General features: G+C 37.3%; 1 protein-coding gene across 1 annotated transcript in view; it reads left to right on the top strand.

Annotated features, from left to right (window-relative positions):
* cntnap5b (contactin associated protein family member 5b) overlaps positions 1 to 23119 on the top strand; it is a 62222-nt gene that overhangs the window by 3931 nt on the left and 35172 nt on the right. The window contains exons 2-6 of the mRNA XM_056244123.1: positions 10456 to 10566; positions 12285 to 12478; positions 14409 to 14556; positions 18752 to 18955; positions 21943 to 22127. Of these exons, the coding sequence (XP_056100098.1) occupies positions 10456 to 10566; positions 12285 to 12478; positions 14409 to 14556; positions 18752 to 18955; positions 21943 to 22127 (842 nt within the window). The remainder of the gene's footprint in view (positions 1 to 10455; positions 10567 to 12284; positions 12479 to 14408; positions 14557 to 18751; positions 18956 to 21942; positions 22128 to 23119) is intronic.

Raw genomic sequence — 23119 nt, 5'->3', positions numbered from 1 at the left:
ACAATTGGTCGACGCTGGTCATGTGAGCACCACGACACATGCTGAAACAGGAGCTAGCCAATAATGAGCCGGCGTTCTGATGTAGAACCTGGAACAAGCACTGTTTACACTATGTGAACAGCATCAGAGACTGACTGAGAAGAGATTGTTGGATAACGCCATTATTTTTGTGTTTTTTTGCGCACAAAAAGTATTCTCGCCGATTCATAACGTTAAAGTTGAATCACTGTAGTCACATGGACTATTTTAACGATGTCTTTACTACCTTTCTGGGCCTTGAAAGTTGCAATGACGTAGCTGCCTATGGCTGGTTCGGAAACCTCACGGATTTCATCAAAAATATCTTCGTTTGTGTTTCGAAGATGAACGAAGGTCTTGTGGGATTGGAACGACATGAGGGAACTTATTATTTTTTTTAAATTGCTTAACTTATTTTGATGAGCAATGTAAAAACATGTTGTCATAATTTATTGATCATATAATTTTTGACAGTGTATATGCTTTATATGGTTGTTCTGTTTTATTCTTTACAGTGCGACTTTTTGGGGTTTGTGAGCGAACCACTTTGAAGGACAAATTCACTTGCGTTCATTGTGTTTAGATGTTTTAAATTAGGATAAAGAATGAAAACTAGCCGGTTCACAGTCCGATCGGGCATTTCTCCTGGCCTCTCAAATGTCTCTCTCCCCTTGTCTAGGGAAGAAAACCGCAGCGCTTGCACTGTACAGTAGATCATTGTCTAACTCAATAATTGCCTCGATCTTGTCAGCACATGTGTCAGCTGTAATTTCGGCCCCAAACAAGAGGCGGATCCATAGCCGTTGTGAAAGCCTGACCTTAGAAGTTAAAGACAAACACCCAACCCACCTACAAAATCGCAAATGGCCTTTAGCCCGTGTACCTCTGTCTGATTTTCACTGCCGGTGAGTGTTTATCACGACAGCGCCATTGGGTATTTTAAGACGTTTTATAAATGCCAGAAAATCTATTCTGAAAGATGCGTGGGTTGAAAAAAAAAAATAAGGCAGAAAATGAGGAGAAGATGAAGGAAAAAAGGAAAAGATTCTTAGCTGGTCTGAGAGATCCGAGGGAACGTCTTGGTTTTTAATAAGCGGCAAATTCCATAGGAAATTCCGAACCATTAATCAAAAGATAAGTAATCAAGTTTGAATTCTCTCTACTGGGGCCCCCAAAGGTTTGGAGCGGTACATGAAGGCTACTGGTACTACTGAAATAACAAGATATACAGTATATAAACAAGTTCTGCTTCATATTTCAATGGTACAAAATCCATCTTGACAAACGGCTGCTTTAAAATTTTGGGGAAATTCTGTTTCCGTTGAACCAGATTATCAGCGTAAATTTTTTCAAGGTCTGTGGGACATATTCCCGGAGTAACATCCTTTCCATGAACACCATCCATTCACTAATGCATTTTGCACAATCTCGGTTGAGTAATCTAAAACTTAAATCTGATTGGTTGACGCAGTGTGACTTCCTAGAGCATGCAAAATTCTGTTCGCATTTAGCTTCATTCGCTAATCGTCTGTTTGCACGAATTTGCATGTAAAATTGTGTGTGAATAATTTTGTGTGTGAATAAGTTTGTATTTTAAAATGAGAAATTTACAGTCTTTACAGAATTTAAGTCTCTCATTTCAGTCTTTCTACTTCAAAATTTCCCATTTAATGTGTTATTTGCCATTTCTTTGTAATTATTTGTGAAACTTACAAGCAATTTCTGAGTGGAAATTGTTTCAAAGTAAATCCTACACCTATTTTTTTTTCAGTGAACACAAACTGAGTACAGACACAGACTTTTCAGTGTGTTTTGGAAAATCAATTTCATATAAGGTTGAGGGCACATAAAAACAAAATGAACTGTGATTGGTCGCTTTACATTTCAGTCAGATGGTGTTTCCTGTCTAAGTGGGCGGTTCTAAGACTAAAGATAATGCAAATAGATAAAAAGTTACCATTGTCATCTCCTGGAAAACAAAAACATATACAAACTCAATAAACTCACGCAAAGAAACAGCTTCCCAGGTTTATCAAGTTTTTTTTAACATGTTCTCACACAATGCATAGCACAACCAGGACACCCCAGCTGTCAGCCCTTAGAGAACCGTGCGAAGATGACTGACAGGTCTAATCCATCAACGTAAAAACCGGTAATAACAAACCTGAACTCAACTGATGTTCACTGCCGACAGTACCTTGAGAAACACGCTTCTTTAATGTATCTTCCCTTAATGAGATGCTTTTCAGTGGGTGTTTAGTCTGCCAAACATATGCTCCCCAACTTCGTAAATATCATCCAAAGCACAACAAACTCTTAACAAGCCGCTAATGGCGTTTCACAAATATCCCAGAAAGTTCTGCCGGCATCCCACACGCCGGAGACGTTCCCCGCTCTGATCAGTGCAGAGAAAAGGTTTTGTAAACCCATCTCGATAGCTTTGATGGCGTCCCGGGTCACGGTTGTGTATTGTTGTTTACTTGAGTCAATAACCAATCGGAGGCCTTGATAAGTTTGTTTTCTCCAAGTCTGCTGTATTAACCAAAGGGGAAAAACAGCAACAATGAAAAACCCTGAGCTATATCTGGCCACATATGTACTAAGCAGTCTCAGCTGTTAAAATATTAACACTTTAAACTTGTCGTAATTCCAGATCCTTGTGTAAACCCCCTAGTCTAGGACATGTGCAGGGCAAATGAAAATAAGGTTAGGGTTTGGTCTAGGGTTAGTTGCATGTAATTATGCATAATTTATTGTTATTACTATAGCAACTACATATGTACCAAGGACACTAAAATTAAAGTGTTACCGAGATTAAATGATAAAAATAGAAAATAATTTTTAAATCATATAATACTCTTTCTAACATTTCAAAATGAGTATTGTATAGCATTCATTGTTTAAGTTCTGTAAATAAATTGTAATTTATTAGTACTTTATAATTAATTTTTTTGTTAATGTGTATAAAAACATGTATTATTATTATTATTATTAGCATCATCATCATTATTGCTGTTATTATTATTATTATTATTTTTGTATTAAAAATAATGCAATATAAAAAACTAAAAAAAAAATGAAATTAAAACGAGTAATGTATAGTTTGTGTACATACAGACTGTAATTTATTTTTATTATTTATTATTTAATAAATGTCCTGTATGTATATAACAATTTATTATTATTTATAACTATTTATTATGATTATTATTATTAGTAACTATTTAATATTATTATAACAAAATTAGATATAATCTAAAAAATAATACAAATAATTAAAAAAATTGAAAACAGAATATTTTTAAATTAAAACAAATGTTGTATAATAATAATCTATATTTATTATTATTAATATTATAAATAGATATAATATAAAAATACAAATAATATAAAAAATCAAAATACAATATTTTTTTATTTTGAAATTAAAACAGGTGTTGTATATTAATGTATATAACCATATTTGTCATTATTATTATTAGATCTAGATAAAAAAATAAACACACACACACACACACACACGAATACATGTATGTATGTATGTGTGTATATATATATATATATATATATATATATATATATATATATGTGTGTATATATTGTATTTCTTTTTAACATGTATTTGTGTGTATGTATTGTATAAATAGAGTAAATATAGATTGTAATTTATTTATTTTTAATGTATTATGTATTTATAATAATAATAATTAGTAATTTATTTGATTTATATTTAAATGTATTATGCATTTATAATAATAATGATTTATTATTATTATGATCATATATCACTCATATTTTCTTGATAAAATTATCAAGACCCTGAACCACTTTTTTTTTTACCTACATTAAAATCTCATCTCAGTGACAATTATTCAAATTCGGTGGTTCATATTCCAAAAATCGTGTATGCATCTAAAATGTTAGCGCTATTATAACTCTGTTCTGTAAAAATAAGTGTGGAAGATATTTCGATCATCAGATCATCTACCTGTCTGACTCAGGATGGCTTAATAATGGACAGAGATAGTATTATATCATTATATCTGTGTTTTACTCACTATCGTGAGGGAATGTTGTGTCAGTGATGTTGCGACTTCAACTCGGTTTGAAACATGTTTTTGAGTTTTTGTCCTTGAATCTTAAAAAGAGCTATTTAGCCGAATGCTCAGGCTGCTCTGCAACAACAATGGACAGTGGTGCAAAGTATAAAGCTCAAAAAAGCATCATTAAAGTGGTCCATCTGTATGACTCAGACACACGACTGAGGTCATCGAAAAGCTCTTGAGTGATGTTCAGACCAAGCCGAAGTTGTTATTCAAGGAAAGTGTTGCTTTTTCTTGCATTGAATGCCAGAAGTGTCAATCAATACATGTACAAGCTCTCAGCATGAACTTCATTCAAACGTCTCTGCGTTGACTCCAAATCAATCAAGATCTGATTCAACTCTCAGCGTAAACTCTTAAAAACAATGTACGCGTGACGATTGGCTTGTTTTCTATAACAAAAATGCCGTACACTGTGTAATTCTGTCATTATTTACACAGAAAGGACATATATAGATTGGCATACAACACGAGGGTGTCGAAAAAAATGACTTAATTGAGATTTTATGTTTAAATCTCCCAATATTCCATTCATATTCCATGATGTAATGTCCTCATCTTGCTCTCGAATGCGCAGTTAAATGGCTGACGGTAAATTAGCCGGGCTCTTCTCGTTGTGTTGTGTTCCACCTGCCGAGGTGAGCCTGGAGTGTCACAATGGAAGTGAAGAGTCTCTCTGTGTCGCTGTCAGGTTTAAATAATAGCCTCTCTTTCATTTTCCTCTATTACATCAGCCCACGCTGTCATGGGCAACCGCTAGTGAAATCAGGTCAGCGCTAAATGCCAAGCTTGAAGAGGGGGGCAAAAATGTGGCCCGAGTCATTTTAATTACCCCAAATGCTGCGCTATAGGGTGCAGAGGTCTGAGCTGTGCTGTAAGTGGGACATGGCTACATCTAAAATGCTGTTGTAAAAAGAGGATGATAAATGGGTTTGTAAATAATGTTTTTTTTAATCATTTTATTTAATTATTTGTAATTATTATTACCATTAGTGTTTTCTCAATTTTGAATGACCCAGGTCAAGTAAGTAAGGAAGTAAGGAAGGAAGACAAGAGTAAAGGCAGGAATAAATAGGCAGGAAGGAAGGAAGGAGACAAGAGTAAAGGAAAGACGGAAAGAAGACAAGTGTAAAGGAAGGGAGAAAGACTAGTGGGAAGGAAGGAAGAGATGGATCAATAAGGAAAACAGACAGGAAGTAAAGCAAGAAGGAAAACGAGTAAATTAATGAAGGGATAGACATAAAAAAGGAAGGAAGGAAGGTTGTGTGTGTGTGCGCGCGTGTGTGTGTGTGTGTTTGAATAGCCGTGGCGCCTTTAGGACAATCAAAAATGGCACAAACAAGACAGAGTCCTCTCGTTGCTTAATCTACACAGATGTTGGTCTTGGTTTTATCTTCACATGCAAGATTAAACTCCTCTCATGAGGCTCAGGAATGATCCGGCAATTCTTAAACTACTTAAACGTGTTGGGAAAGGGTAATTCGGCATCAGATAGCAAGAAGAGGAGTATTAGAATGATCATTTTAGAGCCTATTTTTCACTTGATAGGTGTTTTGAGTTGGCTATACGGTGCTTTGGAGATTTTTTTATAGGTTCTTCAGATTAATATCTTGGGTTTTGAATCGTTTAAAGCTAGAATTAGCAATTTATGCACTACTAGAGCCATTTTTTATTGTTTAGTAACCTTTTATTTCTTTATTTTATTGTGTCATTTAACGAATTTGCTGCCTAACATCGCTGGCTTTTTTCGCTCTATTTAGAGCCTTTATTTTTAAGAGCGTTCTGCTAAAAAGTCAAGTGGCACTTTTTGTAAACATAGAAATTTTCATAACATTGTGCATTGGTCTTCTTTTGAATGTTGAAGACTTAAGCTTTACTAACTAGTGTTTGAATACAAGTTTAGGCTAAAAAAAAAAAGAAGAAGAAGAAAGCTTTAATCCACAGAGGACGGATTGTGTTCTGTGTACAAAGAAATCTGGGACACTCTGAGAGCGTGCAAACTCTCCAACAGGATTTAAATGAGTGTTTCACACTTTCTACAGGATGTAGGTGTCCATTCACAGATGTCCAGACGTTTTCTGTTGCACTTCTAACCACTCCATCCCCCCCTCTCCCTCTTTATGCCTCCATTGGAAAAGTTTGTTGGAGCCACCAGACTCAATTCAATGTGGGAAAAGCTTCTTTAAAACTGCATTAGAAATCACATGTTCTGTCACAGCGCAGATGCACTGGGACATCCAGGGATTCCATTAAAGGTGCGGACTCTTAAAAGCAGCTGGGGTCAGGCAAAATGGACTGTCGTGCTGGGTTTGCACTGGGCTGCTTTTACATCTAATAAAGCGTATGAATACTGCGCAGGAGGGGGAAGCGGGGGGAGCACAGCTCTTTGCTATTTCTTGGATTCTTGCCTCTGTTAACAGCCTCATACGTGTTTTTCCATACTGCATTTGCTTAAAAGCTTTCAGTCTTAAGTGGCAAACCATAGAGAACTGAGTTAGTGATGTCTATAGGTTGTTTTTATGATTATGAGAGCTCGTCTCTGTTTGCGAACATTTCTTAACAACAGCCACGCCTTTCTCATAATGCTAACGTTTTACACCGTTCGACTGTCTAGCAAGCAAAACGGCGAATTAGCCGACCTATCCGCAAGCTAATACCAGTGCTGCTGAGTTGTTTTCCTCCCATAAACATTAATTTCGCAGCATGCATATGTCAGTAGAGCTGGCAGTGCTGACTAGGAGAATTTCCAAGGTAAACATAAAAATTTAATCTCCCCCACCCTTCCAACCCTGTCTTTGCATTCATGCCGAGCATCCGTCTGATCCCTGTAGAAACAATTATGCGTAGTGTGTTTGTCAAATACAGGAAAACCAATGTTTTTTACAGTTCAACAAGCAGCCCTGAGTGTGCGCTTACATCCCTTGGCCTTCGTTCTTGTCATGAATTGCTATTTAGAAAAAGTGAGCACTGTTCTTGATTCGTTAAAGAGTTTTATTAATTACATGCATACGTGAGTACACTTCATTTACACTAATTGCTAAGCTAAACTGAGATTAATATTAGCATGATTAACCAATTATGTATGCAGCAATCAGGTCATTGTATTTGATTAGAATAAATTATTTTTGGCATTCTGATGATTGGCATAAATTCAAACTTTAAAGAATCAAAATAGGCATGATTTTATAAAAAAAACTGTAGATTTTGTTTTCTAGCTGTTTGTAGATGTGTGTGTGTGTGGGGGGTGGGGGTGTGGGTGTGTGTGTGGGTGGGGGTGGGGTGGGGTGGGGGGGGGGGGGATAACTCCTCATTAATTTCTCAAACGTTTTTCCTAAGCAAAAATTAGATTAAATGGAGAGCAAAGGAGGCTTTTATTTACAGGGATAGTTCATCCAAAATTGAAAATGAAAATTCTGTCATTAATTACTCACACTCATGTCGTTCCAAGCCCTTATGACTTTTGTTCATCTTCAGAACACAAATTAAGATCTTTTTGATAAAATCTGAGACATTTCTGTCCCTCTGTTGACAGCACAGCTAGTACTTGCTTCTGATGCTTCAGATGCTTCAGAAAGTCCATAAAGAGATCGTAAAACTATTCCATATGAATTAAACGTGTTACGCAGCACATTTGAGCTTCTGCAAGAACCAATGAGGTTCATTCTCGTGTTACGCAGCACATTTGAGCTTCTGCAAGAACCAATGAGGTTCATTCTCGTGTTACGTAGCAAATTTGAGCTTCAGCAAGAACCAATGAGGTTCATTCTCGTGTTACGCAGCACGTTTGAACTTCCGCAAGAGGTTTGTTCTCGCACGTCAAGCAAGAATGGTTGAGCTTCTGTTTATATTCGCTGATCAGTGTGTGATGTGAATAAAACCCTAAATTAAATCTGTTCATCAAATGAACTGATCGAGTCACTTCAGAGATTTTGGACTAAACCGCTCAATTCATATGGATTAGTTTTACGATCTCTTTATGGATTTTCTGTCAGTTGCGTAGCTGTTAATGGAGGGACAGAAAGATCTCAGATTTCATCAAAAATACCTTTATTTGGGTTCTGAAGATGAATGAAAGTCTTACAGGTTTGGAACGACATGAGTGTGTGTAATTAATAACAGATATAGATTTTTTTTGGTGAACTATCCCTTTTAATATCTTGCCCCAACTTCCAAGATAAAGATCTTTTAGGGAAAACGTTGATCCATGACTGAGAACTCCTCTCTTATTAAGTCTTATGAGCTATGCAAGAACGAAATCTCAGCAGTATTTTATTTATTTTTTAACTCTGGGAAGCATTTGAAGGATGAATAAATCTGTGTTACAAAGCAGCTCATGTAATAAGCTTCCTCTTTTGGAGCCATGACCGAGCAATTGGCATACATGCTCAAGACACATTGACTATGCTCAAATAAGAGATACAGTATTGGTTCCAATCTTGCCCATCTGGTGTCTTGATTGTTTTCATGGATAAATTGTTGAAAAAGAGTGCAAATCCAAGCCAAGTTGAGTACAGGACACTCGGTGCTCAGTACAGGACACTCAGTATGTTGCAGCAACTTCTGTTCACTTTCGCAGAACCTTCCTCTTCATTTGCATTGCACAATTTCCATTTGAAACTAATAGATCCACAGCATTCTCTGACAATCTCCTGGTATCCACAAATTTCATTCAGCAAATGCAATGGTTTTTAACTCTTCAACTTAACAAAGAACTTACATTGTTGAAACATTGCAGTTTTTGAATAAAATTTGCTGATACCCATAGAGTTAGTACACTTACTGGAGTTTGCAAAAGCAAATGCTGTGGATCCATTGGCTTCAAATGGCATTGTGCATTGAATGTAGTAAAAGTAGTAGTTCAAGGGTCAACGGATGCTTTGTCATGCAACCAAAAGTTACTGCAGCTCTAACATAGACACCATTAAGACATAGATGTGTAGGTGAATTGGTTTGTTTCAAAGGGAACAGCGTATCACAAGGTTGTAGAAGGAGAAACACTCTGAAAATTACATCCTGGCATCTGACCGAAAGTTAAGAACACTTAAAAGATTGCTGCAACATTGACCAGAGTAGGATTCAGTTGTGTTTTCAGAAATCCCACTTGATTTCAAATAAGACATGGCTTTTTCCACCCCCTCAAAAGGGTCATACACATTCCTGTCCGTCAAACATCTCAAGGAATGAAGCTTCAGGTTTATGGTTGTGCTGTATCGATTCCCATCTCTTGTACCATCAGAGGATCAGGTGCTAGGCAGCCACTAGGTCAATCTCACTTCCCTTCTGCACAAGAAAAAATCCAATCTGGTCTCTTTCCGCTGGTGGACGCAATGCTACCGCTATCCTCCACACGAACGTCACCGCAAGGATATGAGAAATCCCCTGTCAGTCATTCCTATCATTCATATTTATGAGTTTCAGAAACATCACTTGCTCAATTTGCTCACGTTACACGCTTACATTGGAAAAGATAGAGAGATAGCCAGCAAAAGAGACTCCCTGTTGAAATATGCATCATGGGGCGGGTTTTTAAATGGCTTCATCTGGAGGAAACCTGCTTCGGAGGTTGCCTGTTTATTAGGGATTTTTTTTTTCCAGAGCTAAATATACCGTTGAGCCAGAAGAGGACGATTCTTTTTGACTCGTTTGCTCGAGTATCTCTGCCTCTCAAAGCCGTAGTAAGAGAGGAGACAGGGCCACATCTAGCTACCATCCTCTCTCCTTCCTACGACCTTACCCTGATACTCACTATTTCATGTCTCTTTATCTCTCTCTCTTTCTCCCTCTCATCTCCCCGTCTCACCTTTTGCCCGGTCTGGAATACATTTGCAATTCTGTGAGTGATGCTATTTGATGTCAGGCTCATTCAGGAAGCGTTTGAAAGGTTAATTAGCTGAGAAATCAGTGCGGCTTTCTCAAACATTGAAATGAGAGCCGTTGTCAGATTTCTCACTCTCTCTCCTTTCTGCTCGTTTTTTTGTCATTATCTTGCGCTGCACGTTAACCTGGGGACTTGATGCTGAAAGTCCCTTTTTCGACTGGATGAATGAAGTTTACCCCTGTGAGGACTGCAGACTTCTTTCTTCTGGTCCATTAACTGGTATCTTCAGCCAAGGTTGAGGGTGTAAACAATTTTGCAACATTCACAAGCCATTTTATGTCTGTAGGTTGAGAGAAACTGAATATACAATTGGGAAAACAATACAGGATAGGACTTGATCCGTTATCCATTGGGAGCATATTGGTTTATGAAAACTGGGCATTTCATAAAATGGAGTCATTCACAGACCATGAACGTCAAATCTGATTGGTTAATATGTGTTTCCTGCTGTTCTAGATCACTGCAATGGGCCACTGGTCTCTGCTCTTCCTCCCACATCATTCCAGAGCTCATCATCTTCCTCCGACAGTCAGTCACCATATTTCGCCAAACTCAACAGAAGAGATGGTGAGTAATCCCACAATAAAAATGTGAAAATGTGTGGTTATTAGGTATTTCTATTTGATGTCTATTAATTTTCTTTCATTAGCATAACCCAATGTTTTCAGTTTTTACTGATAATATCAAATTATATTATATACAGTAAAATGGGAAGTTTTGATTGTCATATACCATTGATTTTATAGAATATTATATTTATTTTATAATTTGGTGAAAACATTACAATTATTATTTAAATACAAACCGTTCATTTAGATAGTACTACATCATGTACATGTTTAGATTAACTGGCAAAAACTGTACAGCGATGGTATCTGGTGCTAATACCATGGTGATTATTTTAAATAAATCATGCACTGATTGATTGATTGTGTTTTTGCCTGCTGGGTGTGCATGCTTTTTGCCTAATTCTTAGTGTTTTTATACCGTGGTATTTACATGGTACTCTGAGGTATTTCAAAGAACACTACTTGCTTGTCAAAAACCATGGCTAGACCATGTAAAGACATTTCACAAGCGTAGGTCTAGCTAATGCGGGAGTCCGTTGCATTCAGAACACGAAACTCTGTCATTTGATATGACACAGCAGATATACATATCCAATACGACTTGTTATGGAGTATTAGCAAGCAATACCCAGCCTTTTAGAGTCGAGTCGATTGTAATTCAGTTTACTTACGGGTCAAAAGCAGACCAAACAGTGAATTACTGCCTGACAGTGACAGGGACCCCCGTGTGACACGCACCTCTGTGGCTTGGTGTGGTTGTGTTAGTATAGTAGTTCCTTGTGCTAAGACTAGCGCTGGGTTTGCTGTACAGTATATTTGCTCAGCCGTTTAATAGATGCAGTGCCAATGTAAGTTAGATTCACTGAGCTAATTAGTGTGAACAGACAGGTTTAAAAGAATCTCACTTGGCAGGCTTGTCTGAAGTTAAATCTTTTTGCCTTTAATTAAAAGTTTATATTTTGTTAATGAAGGAATGTTTCCTAATTAACTACAGTGCTGAGAAACTAGCCAAAAGAAGCAATGCAAATTTTTTTTTATTTAGCATTTTTCACTAGCCTGGCAGTAGATGTACAGTCGTTTTATCAGTAGCATGCTGGCTTTTCTTATAAATAGCATTGCAGATTGACAAAATGTTGCATTGCTTTGTAATGATGTCTTGTGCATGAGCGAGCTGATATAAAAATAAAACATGCTATTCTAGATTTCTTTTTCTCAAGACGCGTTGGGAATTCGGAATCATTTTAGTGAATCATTTCAATTAGAATGTTGGGTTTCTTTAATGAGTTGGATAATTAAAGGTGTGATCACAATAGACTTTGTCTCATTCACTTCAATGACATAATTTCCCCTCGCCCATATTTGTGGTGTGAAATAATTCAACATTCATAAATTCTACTGTAAACCCACCCTTTGGCTGTTGATATGAGCCATCAATAGCTTTCGAACTGTTTTTTTCCTTTCTTTTTTAATAGTTCTTTGAGTTCACTTCAAGTGAAACGATTCAAATGCAGTATATTCACAAGTAGTCACTTAGTAGTATCAAGAAATGTAATTGAGCACAATTTCTCTTTTTTTGTGTAGCGAAATAAATATTTAGTTAAAGGTGTGGTTATATTTACCATTGTTAAGCGAAGTTTCGTTGGCGAAATCCATTAATTTAGTATTAGTAATCCACGCAATCAGGAATTTGGCGAAACCCTTCTGTTCTTGTGTTAGGTGGCGGCGGCTGGGCTCCAGAACGAACAGACAGGCTACGGTGGCTACAGGTGGACCTGCGGGAAAGGGTCGAGGTCACAGCTGTGGCGACCCAGGGTCGTTTTGGGAATCCTGATTGGGTTACGAGCTACATGTTGCTGTACAGTGACACAGGAAGAGCTTGGAAGCAGTTCAGACAAGAGGACAACATAGGGGTGAGTTATCCGAGTGCTCTTATAAATAATCCAGCCATTTATAATGCATTAGAACTTCAGTCAGGGCAATAAGTACTGTAAAAGCTTTCCGGATAATGTGGATCAGGGGGGCTTTTATGACCGGAATAAAATGCATGCACACCCATAATCATTAAGCATCTGTATCCTTAACTAAATCATAATAACTTACTAGGATAAATTAACACATCCTCCCCTGCACTGTTGGTACACACTTCCCATCGAAAACCAGCCACCCATGAAACGTCCAATTTTTAATTATCGACTTGAATTTCACTTAATCACCCAAACTAAGATTAAATACACCACCTATCTTGAGTGACGTGACTATATATCCCTGCCAAAACTTATTTCATGGTCTCCTGACCTCACCGGTCACTGGCAGTGCAGCTAAAATCCTTGTCTTCCCAACTTGAATTACGTTTTCTTTTCTTTTTTTGATAGTTTTATTTTGACAACTTTGGAATCGATCGGCGCGGCCCTTGCGCCACAAGAGACAGCGGTTGCATTGCCTCCACACTTACAGGCAAACAAATGGGCTTCACCCTCCTCTTCTGAATCAATAGTAGTCATTTCAAAGCTCCATCATTCCCTGGCGTTCTTATTTAGCACCGGCTAAAAGAGAACTGGGGCGAAACATTACAGAGATCTTACCTGCCATCTCCATCGTCTCTCATTAAGAAAGCTTGGTTTTCCTGCTAATGTAATCATTGGAGCTAAACAAACAGAGAGCAGAAGGAGGAGGTGGATGCGGAGGTGGTGGTGTATATATTTTCTGTGGCTAACTCATCTCATTACAACTTTTTATGTAATTTAAAAAAAAATTTGTTCGAAGATGGTTTAATGTTTGGTTCTTTTATCTTCCAACCCAGTGGGAGGAAAAAAAAGGTGCTGATTAGTTTGAGAACTGAGTTTAATGGAAGTCTTTGAAGGTGTGAAGCATTTTAATGAGTGGAAGATTAAAAGACGTGGAACATTTTTAAAGTGCGGTAGGTGCCTCCTGGTCATGCCGTTTTTCTGGAAGGCGCTACAGCTGGAGGTAGGACCCCCAGCTATTCTAAAACTGGAGGTTTAGATTAGCATTGACGCTTTGAGTGCAGCTTAAAGAAACTAACGCTGCCAGAGGCTCCCCGCTAACTTTTTGTGTTAGTTTTTTTAAAATCTTAGGTAAATGCAGCTTGGCAAAAGTTCAGCTCTATGTATAGATAATCAACTCTCTGACTTTTGAAGAGTTTCTCTGAGGTAAACATATATGCTAATTGAGACTAAGACGGCTAAAAAAACTGTTAGCAAGTCTGTTAGTAAGTCTTTCGACTTTCTCATGCCACTTGGGAGGGTACCTTCACTAGCAACTATCAGTGAACTATCAGCGTACAACTATCAGTGAAGTAACGGCGTCTACCAGCACATGTTAACTAGCCAAACCTTCAGACTTGAGTGCTAACATTGTACAATGTTAACAATTGCACCTTAGTCACTGAAGAAAATGTCTTAAATTGGCAATATCTTAATGTTTACCAAGACTTCACTACAGGGCAGACTGTAAATAGATGTAGGAGAGCTAGTAACACATTAGTGTTAAGGTGTGGTTACATTAGGAAAAGTTTCTATGAAAATTTAGCATAACCAACTCGAAGTTTTCTATGTAGATTCCTATTGAAATTACTGGCAGGTTTAACTTTAAAAGAGTTTATGTGAGTCAAACATGCATGCTAATTGAGATAAATGCATGCTAGCAATACACAACTTTGTAATTTTTGTACCACAGAATGCATTTCTTTGCAAAACAAAAATGTGTCTGAAAATGATACCTTGTACACCTCTCCTCGTTTGTCATTATATTGTAATACATAGCAAGGCCAAATCTTGGATAATTGTCTGTTTTGCAAACGTATTTTTTTTTCCCCTGCAGACTTTCCCTGGAAACACAAATTCCGATGGGATTGTTCACCACAAGCTCTCACACTCCATAAGAACACGGTTTCTGCGGTTCTTGCCGGTGGACTGGAGTCCCGGGGGATGGATGGGCCTAAGAGTGGAGGTCTATGGCTGTTTATACAGTGAGTACTGAATGTACATTTGGGGGATAATTGGTATTTTGTTTTTTAAACTAGACATGAAATGGAAATTCATCGTTGTACATGCATCTTACTGGTCTTATTGTGAACGGTTCATCCATGCGTACGTTCCTTTTTTATTTTTTTTTATTTTTTTGTGACCTTGTAATTTTTAATAATGTCATAATTTCGAAATCCGAAAGATTTTAAGAAAATCCTGAGATTCCTGACTGTATATTCCGATACTGTGGTGATGTTTATGCGAGTCTTGCACACACAATCATACTGATATGGTCTGAAGGAAAAAAAGGACAAAAAACTTATGGTTTCAAAAGTTCAGCTAGTCTGTTTTTAGCTGTAGCTAGTTCAATGTAACGTTGTTTTACTGCAGTCGGGTTGAGTCGGTTTAGACTTACCCTTCACTGGGTATCAAAGTGCAGGGTAACAATCAATCGGTTACCTCAAGGGTAGCCTGCACCACACGTCTAGCGCTTGAAATATTTATAATGCATCCTTGCTACTGCTCGTTTTCTTTCTTTTTTTCCTTCCCCTGATTGTTCCTTTCTCTCAGTCTCTCCTCAGGTGCTTTGTATTTGCAGTCTGCGCACTAGCTGCACTTATTGTCAATTCAAAGCTTGACTCGGCAACCTATCACTGCCATGTTTATTTTCTAAACGTTAATTTCGTGAGATAGGGCAGAATGTGACACTGCTGGGGGCGACTCGGTTTACCACGTTGATCAAACATGATAAGTGGGTGCTGACCACACAGTATTTCAGTAATAGGGTTTGATAACAGAGACGCTAGTGCTTTCTCAAAGTCAGACCGCTGGCAGGTTAGCACTAGCATTAGCGGCGGGCGCAGGCTTGCATTTCAAAGGAGCCGCGAATGAATCAGCCAGTGAATTAGTGATGGGTAATTACATTTATAATTATCCCAGCGCTAGTACGCGCTGAACATACAATGGCTTGACACTGCGGTGCTCAATGTTAGTACAAAGGCCATATGAACAGGTGTGGAAAGAGTACTAAAAAATATACTCAAGTAAAAGTACTATTACTTTCTCAAAAGAGCAGCCATGTTTAACAGCAGTTGGTGCGATCTACTGTGCTGTGGTTTTCTATGCACGATTTTATTTGATGGGAGTCACAAGATCGATTACTCTCACCTTATCCAAACGCGTTATGGATAGGGAGAGATACAAAAAACTTGGCGTCAAACGCGGGGCAAAGTGAATTTCGAACCTGTCTGAGACTTTAGAGAGGGAAAGACACGGAAAGAAAGCACGTTTAGGATAGCACATGGTCTCCCTCCATTCAGATTTCTCTTCTGGAGAATAAAACGGGACATCCTCAGCGGTGCATTGGCCTTATTCATGCACTCCCCGAATGCTCCTGCAGTCAATTAGTTTTAAATCTGTCAAGCGCCTCTGCTGCTAACTGCAATTTAAGGCCGTGGCTTCGTGGTATAAACTGTTTGTGTGTGTGTGTGTGTGTCTGAAATGGGGAGTGTGTAGCAAGAGCATACGTTCTCGAAGTGTGTGTGTGTGTGTGTGTGTGCATCCCTGTACACTCATTAATTCACAATGGAGTACTGCTGTGTTGATGCCACCAAGAGACCCATAAATAAAGAGAGGTCTAATTCTTAGTTTGTGGATGACTTTGCGTGTCGTGTGTGTAAGCAATAAATAGGCCCACACAGAATGTGTATGTGTGTGTGTGTGTGTGTGTGTGTGGGGGGGGGGGGGGGTGATGTGGGAAATTTCAAAATGAAATTTTGTTAAATGAATCTTAACAGAGTAAATTTGGTATGGAGTTATTTTCTTTTCAATCTGATTCCAAGGGCTATCAAGACCAGTATAGCTGATTTCAACACTGTTACTATTGTTATTATTATTGTTATTATCATTATTATCATTATTGTTGTTACAATTTATACATTTTTAACCTTTTAACATGATATTCAAAAGTCATCATCATCATTAACATAAGTAAACAACAAATAAGACCTCAACATCACCAAAATGCAAAGCAATGTTTAAAATGTATTTTAAGTCAATCTTAAGTTTCAATGTATTTAATATGTTTTGTCTTGTATTAATCTTAAATTAATACAAATTAAGATGTTCAAAGTGAAAAATATGTAGATGGACTTTTTATTTATTCATTCATTCATTCCATCAGAATTTCATTGGTTCCAGTGTTATATGAATATTATTTAAATACTATTATAATTTGTATTCAAATAAAATACATAAAAATACATAAATAAAAAGCAAGTCCATCTACATATTTTTCACTTTGAACATCTTAATTTGTATTAATTTAAGATTAATACTTTTTGATTTTATATTTTTACTTTTCATTATAATTTAGTAAAAAAAAAGTGTTATCTGCTGTAGTCATTTTTGATAAATAATTAATTAATTAACATTTTTATTATACAGGTTAAATTATGCTGGTTTAATTTATTTTTATTTGTTTTTCAGTTTTAGTTTATTTATTTCTGCAACTTAAACTCATTCCAGCTTGTTGCTTTGGCAACCATTCTAATTTTCCTTTCGTTTTTTTTCTTCATCTAATATTAATATTTTTTTCCGCATTTTATTTTGCCGTCTACAATCCTAAATAATACATTATTCAAGCGTGACGTGATTCCACCGTGTGTTGTGTTTAGCGAGCCGCCTGGCTGAGTTAAGATGCAGTCGAGAGTTTGAACTTCATTGTTTTTGTTCTTTCCCCTCAGGAAGGATTATACAATATGCATTTTATTCTGCTAAACCTGGCAGTGTTTTCAACTTCTTTCTATCCTCTCAGTTCTATCCGACTCTTCTTTCTATCCTCTCAGTTCTCAAGGTCATTGTTTATAGAACTTCTATGGTTTTCTGATTATTGTTGTGCATCTAAGATTAAAAGACTTTGAGATAAAGATACATTTCCTTATCATTCCATCTTGACACGCATTGTGCCTCCATCGAGACGCCAACTCGTGCAAAAAAACGAAAACCAAACACATTCTCGTCTGATCTCCTCACTTTATCTAACTCAGCCTCATTGCGCTTGCTGATGTTCCTGGACCCTCTGTGTTAGTTCTATATTCAGCAGACGGCTCTGAGCTCTTTGCGCGGCTTTGCTTGTCATGGCTAGTTAGCTTCAGTCTCTCGCACTCTGGCATCCGGCGAGGAGAGATGGAGAAAGAGAGCAAAAATGTAATGTCTGACCTCTGAGCCCGGGTCAAAATCCATGCACATTTCTTCCTTTTACCGCCCAGGGTAGAATTTGTTTTGAAGGGTTGCTTTAAGACAGGCTTGATTTTTCTTTCAATTCTGGCCAACGTTTTTTAAGAAGGAAATAAGAAAAATAAACTGAACTTAACTCTCAAGACGGGTCTTATTCAGAGACTTCATCAGTGTTTTTTTGGGGGGTTTTTCACATGCACCTAATAAATGAGTGACGCATTGCAAACTTGTCAGTGCTTTTGCTGCAAGTTAAATTAAATATGAAATATTATGAAATAATTAAACGTATAATATTATTATGTTTTTATATTAAAATTACACTTTCTCAAAGCTCATGGGTGTTTTTCTTATTTTTTGTTTTGTTTTGTTTTGTTTTTGTTTTCTTTTGTTTTGTTTGTTTTGTTTTGTTTTTGTTTTGTTTTGTTTGCTTTTGTGTTTTCTTTGCTTTTTGTTCTTTCTTTGCTTGCTTTGCTTTTTACTTTTGCGTTTGATTTTGCGTTTACTTTAGCTTTTGCTTTGCTTGTTGCATTGACTTCTACTTTTGCTTTTGCTTTTCCTTTTGCTTTTCCTTTTCCTTTTCCTTTTGCTTTTGCTTTGCTTTTGGTTTTTGCTTTACTTTTGCGTTTGCTTTTGTTTTTGTTATGCTTTGTTTTTTGTTTTTGCATTGCTTTTTGCCTTTTGCTTTTGCTTTTGCTTTTGCGTTTGTTTTTGCATTTGCATTTGCTTTAGCTTTAGCTTTTGCTTTGCTTTTCTTTTTGTTTTGAGTTGCTTTGCTTTGTTTTTGCTTAGCTTTGTTTTGTTTTCTCTTTTTCTCTTTGCTTTGTTTATAAAATATTATGAAAACAGATGAATTATGCACCATATGAAAGTTTTTAAAGTAAATACAGTCAATTTTGCACTTGTATCTTTCTTGTTATTTATGACCATGATGCGGATTTTTATTTATTTTTCCTTCCATAGAGTCGGATGTTGCAGACTTCAATGGCAGGAGCTCTTTGCTGTACCGGTTTAATCAAAAGTCCACCAGCACGGTGAAAGACGTCATCTCGCTGCGGTTTAAGAGCCAGCGTGCGGACGGGGTCCTTGTGCATGGAGAGGGACAAAGGGGCGATTATATAACCCTAGAGCTGCATAAGGGCCGACTGGCCCTGCATATCAATCTGGGTGAGTGAGAGGTCTCTAGCCTTTTAAACTCAAAACCCAAGTGGGACGCCTGAAACATACTCTACGCCAGCATGTGGACGCAAAAACTTGATTTCATGCATTTTTGTGTTCTGAATTGAGGCAGGTAATAGATGTGGACTAAAAGCCACAAAACTCAGATCTTGTGATCTTTGCAAGAGATTCACATTGTCTGTGTTTAGGTTATTCCACATCTATGGGTTTTCGAGCTCTCCTATCATTGCAGAAAGAGGAAGTGCTCACAGACACAATCATGGCATCTTATGGTAATCATGTGAGAGGCAGTGTGAAACAAAGATTTGATTAAGAGGCCAAATCTGCGGCGTAATCGCATATAAGTGTACGGAGCTGTCACGAAGAGTGGTCTAGTGTAGAGTCCCAGAGATTTCTGAGCCTCATGTTCAATTAGCACCATCAGTCAGATGGAATAAGCTGTATGTTACGCTAAGAGCGGCTGCGAGCTCTGATTGCTAAGTATACCAAGACCAGATTGTTGATGCTGTTTATCAGGACAATGTTTTTGTGTTTACATTCGCCCTCCATCTGAAAGCTGCCAAAGCTAATTTCAAATGCTGCATTTGTCACCCTCATGGGTGATTCTCACTAAAATGTGTCTGCTTCATGTTTTGCTCCAAAATCAGAAAATAGCATTTTTTGCATACAGAATATATTTAGGACCATTAAAAAAATGTTGCTTTGTGAGACAATTTTAATAAATATTTATGTATATGTATATATATATATACACATACATACATATACAGTGGTATTAATCTTTTCTTTTTCTGCAGCATCTGTTTTTTTCTGTCATCCTTTGGCCTATATGATCACGCACGCTATCATTCATTCAAGTGCTATTAAGCCATTCCCTTGTTTCTACATAATTAAAAAATATATATTTTGCTTACATTTAGGGATTACAACAAATATTATGATACACACTTGCCTTTTTCCCCATCACCGTCACTTCGGAAGGAAGATTGGCTTAATTGTCATGCAATAAATATCACAATGCAAAAAATATTATTGATGGTAAAAATAGTCTCCATTTTCTTTATGCAAAACATAATTTCTTCTATCTTTCTTTTGATTTTGTGGTGAAATATGAGCTGAACATGTTCCTGACAGGCTTCTCTCACTTTGTCAAGATACTCTGTTCTTTCTGCACTTTTATCATCAGTACAGCAGGTTTCTTTCCAGGAAGTTCAGGAGGATCAAACAAAGGAGACGGCACACGGCACACCTTTCCCAAGCTATTTATGGCTCGTTTTGAGAATATGTGCTTAAAAAGAGACTGTTTGATAATTTTGTTTGTAAGGTTGCCAATTATAAAGACACTGTAAAATTAGCAACTGAAATGTTTGCTTCAAACACTATTTGTTAATTCATTTGTCAGCATGAAATAATGGCATTTATGCATGTGTTCACCTGTATCAGAGTCATTATTGTTAACTAATATTAAAGGAGAACTCCGGCGCAAAATGAACCTTTGGTCTAATAACACAACCGTTATCTAAGATTTGTTTTCATGATTATCGAATGCAAATAGTTTTATCTCCAAAAAACAGTTTAGCCTATAAAGCTAGTATAACGCTAGTATATTGGGCATGGAGTAATAACAAATAAAAATCGCTTGTTAATACCACTAACAAGGCTCAAAATAGCCCAACACTAACACGGTAGCATAATGAGGGTCCCTACCTTCAAACCGAAGCATTGAGAACTTTGTCAGTGTCCAGACAGTTTAATAAGAAGATATTTTATACATGCAGTCAACTTCGCGTATACAGGCAGAAGCCATCTTTGAAAAACAGTCTCTACCAGTTGATCTACGAACGCCGATCCAAGTGCGCTGGTGAGATGTGAACGAGCTATAAGTTGTGATAAGGTGAGCACGAACAGCAGGCTTGGATCGGCGTTCGTAGATCGACTGGTAGAGACTGTTTTTCACGATTCACAATTAACGGTTGACTAGGTAACAATGTGTTTACAACAATTAGACCAAAGGTTCATTTTGTGCCGGAGTTCTCCTTTAAAGGGGTGTTTACACGAAACCACCTTCAACTAAAAACTAAAAACTTTGAATGCGTTTTGGCCATGCCATTTACATGACAACAGCATTTATGGGGCCTGAACACGTGAACTTTTGAAAACGGTGACATCATGTACATGTGTATTACATGTTCAGTCTAATTGGTTCGTAGTGTTTTTTTTTACAAAGTTACATCGCCATCTACTGGCATGGCAGTATTAATACAGCATTTTTAGTCGTTTTCGCAGATCTGTGTGAACGGGGGTCACTTTGACAACGTTGTCATCTGTACGCGAAACTTTAAAAAAAAAAAAAAAAAAGACGCAAGTGAAAAATAAATCAGTTTTAAGTAGCCTACATCGTTGTCGTGTAAACATACCTTAAAACTAAAACTATTTTTATAACTGTTCTCCGTTAATCGAAATAAAATAAAATTTAAATATTAGATGAAAACCAAAAAAGAACTTGCCTGACTGAAATTAAATGTGTTGAAGTAGGCTACTAAAATGACTAAATAGAAATATTTTAAAAACTAATAAATGACAAGAAACGGCAAATCGTTCAAGGCAAGGCAAGTTTATTTATATAGCACATTTCATACACAATGGCAATTCAAAGTGCTTTACGTAGAAGAAATTAAAGTAATCAAAAGAAATAATAATAATTTTAGAATAAAAAAGAAAAGAAAATACAGTAAACAGTCGTACGTACAGTGGCACAGTGCTCATTCAGTAAATGCACAGCTAAACAGATGTGTTTTGAGTCTGGATTTGAATGTGACTACTGTAGAAGCATTTGCATGCCCATGTAGAGTATACTAGTAAAACCTCTTGAAAATAAAGAAATGGATGTACAAAGGAAGAACATAAGGAGCGATGATGCTACAGTTACTCAAAGACATGATTTGTTTTTTCCTCTCTCTGTCTTCTCTATCAAGACGACGCTAAGACGCACGCTAGCAGTGGCCATGTCTCTGTGTTTCTGGGAAGTCTTCTGGACGACCAGCACTGGCACTCGGTCCTGATCGAGCGATTTAACAAACAGATCAATTTCACCGTGGACAGACTAACCAAACACGTGAGGACGGGTGGGCTGGATGATTCGCTGGAAGTCGATTATGAGGTGAGAATGTTTTTGATATACTTGCATTGTTTTATTATTTTTTTGTAAAGTATACTTAACTATGGATGCTTGTTTCTGCCACAGAATAAAAAATAAAAAGGTAATTGCGACTTTTTTTTCTCGCAACTTACTTATTTCTCAGAACTGATATAAACTCGCAATTTGAGAGAAAAAAAAATCCCAATTGTGAGTTATAAAGTCACAATTGCGATATGTAAACTCGCAATTTGTGAAAAAAAAAAAAGTCAGAATTCTATGGCGGAAACTTCCATACTTAGACAGCAGATCCATGTGGAAAAAGCAAGGGGGTAATCCATCGACCGGAAGTTGAAGCCGGCCGGGTGCCGCCATCTTGTAGCAGAACTTCACTTGCGTTAGCATTTCCATTGACTCCCATTCATTTTGGCGTCACTTTGACAGCGAATAACTTTACATCTGAGGCATTTAAAGACTCCATTTGTCCATTATTTATTTCTAAAGAAACACGAAAATGTATAAAGGGCTCCATTACCTTCTATGTTACACTATGGCCCCGTAGAAACAGTTTTTGTAAAAATAGGCTAACGATTGCGTCATAACCACTCGACTCTCTGTCGCGCTGTACAGAAATTACCGTACGTACAGACAGGAGGAGAAGCTCGCAGGCAATCAGGGGGACGTCCCGTCAGGGGAGAAGCCCATAGATAATGAGTCCATAAAAGCAACGGAATACTTACTCCTGCTCACTCACGCCAAAGAACTCTTTGCTCAAGTTCCCCGTCTCTGCAAGATTAACGTCGGCAATTTTCACGCACAGCTACTAGAAGATTTACGTCTGTCAGACAGGTTGCTCACGTCATCAAGCTTAGTTTGAGTCGGTTTGAGTCAGAAATCGCTAAAAATGGGCTTCAACTGTCTCAACTGAGTTCCAATGAGATGGCTCTGTCCACTTCTTATACTGTCTATGGGAAAAAGTAACTTTTATCAAAGATCCCAATCAAAATGAGAATTAG

Source organism: Rhinichthys klamathensis, unplaced genomic scaffold (genome assembly GCF_029890125.1).
Source record: "Rhinichthys klamathensis goyatoka isolate OS25496 unplaced genomic scaffold, OSU_Roscu_1.1 h1tg000925l_1, whole genome shotgun sequence".
Lineage (NCBI taxonomy): Eukaryota > Metazoa > Chordata > Actinopteri > Cypriniformes > Leuciscidae > Rhinichthys > Rhinichthys klamathensis.
Note: the sequence above shows the minus strand (reverse complement) of the source record. Positions and strands in the feature narration are given on the sequence as shown.